This window comes from Strongylocentrotus purpuratus, unplaced genomic scaffold, assembly GCF_000002235.5.
Source record: "Strongylocentrotus purpuratus isolate Spur 01 unplaced genomic scaffold, Spur_5.0 spur5_scaffold_16, whole genome shotgun sequence".
In the NCBI taxonomy this organism is placed as follows: domain Eukaryota; kingdom Metazoa; phylum Echinodermata; class Echinoidea; order Camarodonta; family Strongylocentrotidae; genus Strongylocentrotus; species Strongylocentrotus purpuratus.
In genome coordinates, this window is record NW_022145601.1 from 21895038 (window position 1) to 21902780 (window position 7743).

Here is a 7743-nt window from a genome sequence, read left to right on the forward strand (position 1 = left end):
TTTTTTTTTATAAATCAGGGACCCTATTCATTTTTCGGGGATTTTTTTTTTTTTTTTTTTTTTTTGGGGGGGGGGGGGTCGGAATTGAGAATCCTATTTCATTTTTGGAATTACAAACCCTATCCAAATTTTTGGCATTACGAACCCTTTTTTTGATGAGGTAAAAAGGCCTTGTTTTAGATTAATCTATGATGAGTTATGAGCCCTTTCACTTTTCGAAATTACGAAACTTCAGAAAAACAAACGATTTTAATTACGAACGTTCGGAAAAACAATATGCAAACCTGCCTTTTTAAGAAAAAAAAGATCAAATTGATGGTGCTGGTATAGATTTCTTTCAGGGTTTGCCCGGCCAACAAGAGAGCACTGCATAAGCACTGGTGTACTTGGTGAATGGAATGGAGTGAACAAGGCGATCGAGCCAGTGGAGGGATGGGGTCGTACGTAGCCCCCGCCCCACCCCCTCCTCCTCATTTCAATTCCATTCATAGATAACTAAAATTTGATTATTACGAAGTCTTTATATTATGTGCGTGGTTTAATAGCACTCAATATGCCAGTGATGATGATAATAATAATGATGATGATGATAATAATAATAATAACGATAATAACACATGTAATAATAATAATAATAATAATAATAATAATAATAACAATAAATACACAAGTCATAGAGGTCTCTGCCTCCCATGATCAGAAAATTCAAGGTCTTTTTATCTTGTCCCAATCTGCCAATAAAAAAATCTTTATAAGTCGTTGTATCCACCGCAGAATTTTGAAAATGAAAGAAAAGAAAAATGAAAGAAAAAGATAATTATACCATCCGCCTATATCAAGGTTAAGAATATATTGTCTTTTTAAACGAAAGTCTTCTTTCTAACTGATTCGGACATTTAAAAGATAAAAACACAAACTGACTGATTCGGACATAACACATAGTCTAATTTCACATACTTAGATTCCAATTGCAAAACCTATAATCTCTTCATTCCGCATGCGCACGCATCGCATCGATAATGAATGATTGATGCAAAACTAAAAAAAATGAACGTTAATTTGACACTCTGAACAGGCAATTTTGTGTAAAGTAATCAAATGTACTGCATACGTCTTTGTGAAGTGCCTCGATATGAATTGTTTCATTCAACTGTTATGGTAACTGCGATGAATACGTCATCATTATTATGATCCGACGAATCCACTCCAAGGAGGATTATAGCTGGTATCTCTTTGTCCATACACAGTGTTATCCCAACAGTCAGAATGCGAATTGCATACACGTCGTTATTTTGCTAGGTATGTATAAGAAACACTTCATGGCTTGCCCTACCTAACAACAAGTAATATTATGCATTTTACATTCTAACTATTGACATACAATTATTCGTGACAGTTGAATGGAAACATTCGTATCAAGGTCCTTCACAGACTGAGGCGTTTAGTTCATTACGAAAATGGCTTATTAGTAATAACCATGACCACAGCTGCTTATACGTGGCACATTTATTCACGACCTTTTTTAATATTTTACGAGCATGCAGTGACAACGAAAGCCACTCAGGCATGGTCAAATTTCCATTGTAAACGCCATGTTTGTCAATGTACTTCCGTATTTTCTCCACGTAACTCCCTCGCGGAGTGTTGTTTTATGATGAAAAGGGAGATCGTGCGTCAGAGATAAATGTTAGGTACCCCTCCCCCTTCCCTTAATTTGCATCCATGCATGGTTAATTGGCTGTGGCAGTTCTATACTAGCGACATAGATGCATAATCTTCTAAGTTTAGGAAATGGACGACCCAGTATTGAACTTGAACTTGAACTTTAACTTGAAATGTATAATCCAATCATGAGCATACACATAACAACAAGTGTAAACAGTCATATAACCCAAAATAACATAAAATGATTTCAGGAACCAGGAAATAGCATGAATGCTTATCGAGCCTGGTACCTTCGAACATATGAAAAAACATTGTCTGGGTAAATAGAATAAACAAACAAGTATGAATTATTACATATAACTCTACTTACTAACACAACTATAATAAAATTGTATAAATGGATGAAAGGTCAAATCAAAATACCGGGCAAGGCCTATTACCAGTTCATAAGATTTGTACTAAAAGGAACTACAACATGTATATAATTGTTGGGGTACATTATATAAGCTAGCTATGTTGTAAAAGGTTTCTGTCCTACAAGAGGGGAAAGATTTTGTTGACATTAAAGTCACACAAAATATTAGTTCATCTATCTCCCTATAGATCATGAGCATGAAACTCCTTGCATTGAAGCGTATACTGCTAGCTGTACACTGTACTGGTCACGATGACGTCATAAGGGAGATCCCCATCTACGGTAAAGAACGAGCTTTTTGAGATTCAGAATGGACGCTGAATTCTACGTTAACTGATATATTATGGCTAACAATCCTGCGCCAACACCCGAAAGGGCGATTTATGGATTCGTCCTCTATCTTGGGTCAATTCTAGGGTTTGGTGAGTGCTAGAATATAACAGTTATAACAATGTTCGCAAAGTAGTTGGTGCCAATTTGGATTGTTCAGTCCCATGTATTGAGTCCTGTGTTACGCACTTTAGGAATTCAGTTTAATCGAACCTGTTGATATTTGAAAGGTAACTAGATCTACTCATTTTCTTTAGTTAAAACTGAATAGGATTAGAAGTGTGGTAGAAAGCTGATAAATTTATTGAGAACTAAAATCTACATTGATTGTAACAGGGGGCTCCGATGCTGAAGGGGTCGAAGCTCCACAGCCCGTTTATGAAAACGATTCAAACGGCGGGTTGGGTCACATTTTTTCGCAATGTAAAGAGGTAGTAATTATAATCTTGGCTTACAATGTTTTTCGTCTCCTCTGGGCATCTTTCCAACCACTCGAAATTATAATTTGAAGAAGTCTTTGATGGGAAAAGGGTGATTCTTCGTCCTAACCCGACGATTCATCCATGTTGTATCGTTGATTCAACTTGGCAGTAGCAGCGCGGCAAATATTCATATTCATATTATAGAGCGCCATTCACTCAAAATTGCTGAATATGCATGAATCGAAGAGACACAGCCCTTCTCAACCACTTGCATATATTCAGCGAAGTAAGTCAATAAAAATATATGAAGACAATGAAGTAAAACTTATAATCTAAAAAGAGAAACTTAATTGTAACCAGCAAGCATATATGTAGGGACGTTACAAAAAAATTAAATCTCAGAATTCAAGCTCTTGCTTTATGCCATTAGACAGAGCTTGATAAGACCTTTTATTTGATGCCTCATTCATCGTAATAGCCCCAGTAATAAGAACGTTATGCCAATTTTAAACGCCCGGAAATCATGTATTTAATTGCTTTGTTTTCCTTTGTTTTTAAACCAAAAGTTGTGATCTCATATGTGACCGAAAGATTCTATTTCATTACATAAAATTGCCCCAAAATGTATGTAAATACACAAAAGATGCTAATTCGGCCGTCATTTATGCATGACATTTTCACATTCCTCATAAAAAAAACATATTTCTAATCGATAGATTTTGCTGAAATTTCACCAAAAGCAAATTCACATGTTAATCAATCATCCTAGATACTTTTTTTAAATCCTGTAGGTGGGATCAGGGTACAGAATGGCACTAAACACGGCTCTTGTGAAACAGTGCAGCAAAACAAACTGCCGAAAACATAAATCATAAAAAGTTTAGTATGAAATGAAAGATAACAATGTCATTCTTCTCATCCAATAGAAATCATGAAACAAAAATCTAATCAGCCCATCAAAAGATCACATTTACCTAGGCTATCCAAATTGGTCTCCAATAGTGCATAACAGCCCCATGGCAGAAACCTTCATGGCGAAAGCACACACATTGTAACATACCTAATATATGTAAGATCTTAAGTATGGCTTCAAAACTTAAACGGTAATGGCTGTTTGAAGAGAAAAGAGTAACTTGTTCAAGGAGCTGATGATGCTAATGCTTTACCCCCCCCCCCCCCCCCCCCCCCCCCTCTCCAGGTTGTTTTAGTCCGGATTTCCTTGAGCCTAATATCACTAGATTAATGTAAACCAGAAAGAAATGTGGAATGGGTTGTTACAAGGGACAAAATATACTCTGGACCAGGTTATCTAGTGCATAATAGGTTAAGAGCAAAATTTTGTAGATTATACGCTGTTGAACATGGAGCCAATGAATAGATATAAGGATGGGAGTGATATATGTGAGATACATGTAATCTTCTCGAGTTAGTCTCAAGACGAGCAGCAGCATTTTGAACTTTTTGCAAGCGGTTAGTTTGGCTGTTGGGTAATCTAAAGAGAAATGACTTGCAATTATCAAGGTGAGAAGTATCACAAGCAGTTGAGTGGATGGAGGGGGGGGGCAGATATTGTCTAATCTCAATTTGGAACATGTGTTCAACTTCAAGTGACATAGAAGAATTGACTATTACACCAAGATATTTACCAAATATTTACCAAAGGGCACTAGCACATCAACTTGGTTTCGAACCCCGGACCTCCCGGTTACGAGACCATTGCTCTACCGCTGAGCCATCGCATCTCCTTTGAGCCTCTCGATCATCCACTTCCTGTCAGATATTCAAGTTTCAAGTATTTCCAGCAATGTATGCAATGCATGCCTTTCTCATTATTTTCCTTTAGCAAATCACCCTTGACCAAGAATGTAAGTATTCTGTTACTGTATTGAACATGTACATATGTATTTTATTTCCAAGAATTCACAATAAAAGTAACTGTCCATTTGTTATTCTTTTGGTTTCAATTGCAGGACTTTATGTGATATGGGCTTTTGTTCCAGATGAGTGGCTTAATTCTGCTGGGCTGACCTACTGGCCTCAAAAGTAATTCTTTTTCATTGTCTTGTAATTCGTCTTTTTCCACATCAATCCTTTGGTAATCTGTCATTTAGAACTGCTTTTACATTTTATTTCTGGTATTACATCAGTATTTGCAATTAATCTTGGATCAGAAATGGCATGTACATGTAGCAATTGTCAATTTTCTTCTTTATTCATTGTTATTACTTTTTTGTTCACATCAACATGTAAATACGCTTGATGTAGATCCATATAGATTGCTATATAAAAATTCACTTGTTATTATTATTATAATTATTATTAATGATGTGTGCTTAATCCTAGGGGAAGTAAAAATATACCTTTAAAAGTACTTAAATACAAAACAAAATGCTTGTTAAAAAAAATCAGTCCAAAATGGTTATGTGGAGCAATGATCCTGGTGTTGACATTGGTATGAAATTCCTTGAAAATATATTTATCTAGTTATGTCAATATCTATGGTTATATATTAACAAGTAAATTGTATTAAATTAAAAATAGAATTTTTATATTGGAGATAATCAGTTTGTATCTTTTCCATTCTACAGGTTCATAGATTTTTTTTACAACCTTCATGGTTTTTCTCTTTTAGATTCAAAGACACATTTTAGAACAAATTAACTGCTTTCCTGACTATACCAAAATGTTAAATAGTAATGCCTTCAACTCTGTCTTTGATTACTTGATTTTCAGATACTGGGCTTTAGCTCTTCCCGTCTATGTGTGTGTCTGCATCTCGTTCATCTATGTCTTCTACGCTGCGCACAGTCTACTCATAACGCCACCTCCCGATTCTATGAAAACACTGACCGGTGAGTGTAGTGATTATATCAATCATGACCCATGAGACCCAAAATATTGGTTTTGTGAAGCCTCAGATAGGCTACCTGTCAGAAAGTTTGCTGTTCCTGTGGACTGCCGGTCAACTAGGCTGCAAATACATGTGGTCTAGCAATGATCATCTACATAACGCATGTCACGTCTGGAGAGCCAGGAGGGTATTGATTACTACTTAATCAAGATAATTTACAAGTACATTCAAACCTGCTTTGGTGACCACCTGTCTACAAAGACCACAATTTTTATTTCCCTTGAAAATGGTTTCTCATTGAAACATGTACTAAAGGAACCTGTCTACAAAGACCACCTGTCTACAAAAACCACTTTTTGTGTTTCCCATGGGCAGTCACTATAGACAGGTTTGACTGTATAACCCCCCCCCCCCCCCCCCCCCCCCCCCCCCCTCTCGCATTGATCTTATAGATGGAGTACTTGGTTTAACAGTTTTGGAAGAGGTTACATTGTCTAGTGGATATGTTGATGGACTGTTGTATAATGATATGGGCTTGAATCACTGCCATGGCCCTAATGTCCTTTGGCAAAACATTACTGGTAGTCTTCATTTGCCTCTGTTGCCCCTGATGAAATAAATGGGTAGCTGCTGTAGGGAGATATTCACTGAATGCTCGTCTGAAGCTGGAATAATGCAATATACTGTACATCATTATAAATCAGAATGATTAAATTTGATAACTTTAGATCTTATTAAACTATAAGTAGTACATTCAAACCCGTCTATAGCAACTGCCCAAGGGAAACTTAAAAAGTGGTCTTTGTAGACAGTTCCTATAGTACATGTTTCAATGAGAAACCATTTTCAAGGGAAACAAAAAATGTGGTCTTTGTAGACAGGTGGTCACTAAAGCAGGTTTGACTGTAGTATCAAAGTTCAAATATATTTTTAGCAGTTATTTGTCTTGTATGTGGAATAGAAATATATATTGAGAATTAAGATGTTCAAATGTAAAATTTCCTTTTTAAAATCTCATTGCAGATAAACATGCAAGAGGCCCACCAGAGATCGACCCACCTCCGGATGCGATTCCACCGATTTATGATATTCACATCAGTGATGTTAATAGGCATTTATATCTGAACAAGGACCAGGGTAGATGACAGAGGCATGTCAGTGGATGGGATTATTCTTATCCCGTTACTTCTAGACTTGATTCCACCAAATTATAATACTCACATCAGTGAAGTTTATAGGAATTTATATCAGAATAAGGACCAGGAAAGATGACAGAGGATAGAGGAATGGTAGATGGAATTCATTAGCATCCAGTCAGCTATAACTCCTGTGCCCCGTCGTACAAAGAGTTGATATCAATCACAACTATGTACATAAGAGATAGGAGACTGCAAGCTTGCGATTGATTTGGATCAACCGCAACTCATCTTTATAAATTGCAAGTTTGCAGTCTCCTACCTCTCTTATGTACATGTACATACATGTAGTTGCGATAGTATCAACTCTTTGTAAGATGGGGCCCGGGTCTGAAGGATGTTGCCCATAACTTACAAATGTGATACCAATGTAGGAGGACTGATGAACAGGATTGGTGCCCCCTTCTTTAATAGCATTCATCAATGTCAGTGATTTCTAGATCTGATAGTTATTCATAAACTTCTATCAATAATTGGTGCTTTCTTTAGGGTGAACATGTTAACTTATGCTCAGTTGGCCCTGTCAGTGTCATGTCATATCGCCTGCTGATCGTCAGACAGGCTCTCGACAGACAATATGTGTATATTTTTATTGTCTTGTAAATTGCATTATGAGTTTGCGGTACATGTACCATACATGTAATACAATTCCTTTGCTTTTACAATTCTTTTGCTTTTATTTCATTGTGTCCATGGCTGTGCTCCACAGTACAGCATTACTTTGATAAATCATTACATTCCGTCCAGATCTTTACGCTCTCAAAACTGCAGATTTCTTGTTCTTCCTAAGTTCAATACCGTCTAAGTGGGATAAAGAACCTTTGCTCATGTCGGGCCTTCGCTGTGGAATGCTCTTCGTCAAGA

The 7743-nt window shown here is 36.7% G+C and overlaps 1 protein-coding gene across 1 annotated transcript; it reads left to right on the forward strand.

The window, feature by feature from the left end:
- The first annotated feature begins 2203 nt into the window (after positions 1-2203).
- LOC100893369 (phosphatidylinositol N-acetylglucosaminyltransferase subunit P) lies at positions 2204-7099 on the forward strand. Its single transcript, XM_003724581.3, has 4 exons — positions 2204-2502; positions 4803-4875; positions 5566-5684; positions 6707-7099. Exons 1-4 carry the CDS (start codon positions 2424-2426, stop codon positions 6826-6828), a joined length of 393 nt encoding a protein of 130 aa, XP_003724629.1. The 5' UTR covers positions 2204-2423; the 3' UTR covers positions 6829-7099.
- The last annotated feature ends 644 nt before the right edge of the window (positions 7100-7743 follow it).

Excerpts from the sequence above, each read along its gene's own strand:
- LOC100893369 (XM_003724581.3), top strand. The coding sequence starts at position 2,424 with ATGGCTAACAATCCTGCGCCAACACCCGAAAGGGCGATTTATGGATTC. Across the intron at positions 4,876-5,565 it reads CTGACCTACTGGCCTCAAAA|ATACTGGGCTTTAGCTCTTC; the intron begins GTAATTCTTTTT and ends CTTGATTTTCAG. Across the intron at positions 5,685-6,706 it reads TTCTATGAAAACACTGACCG|ATAAACATGCAAGAGGCCCA; the intron begins GTGAGTGTAGTG and ends ATCTCATTGCAG.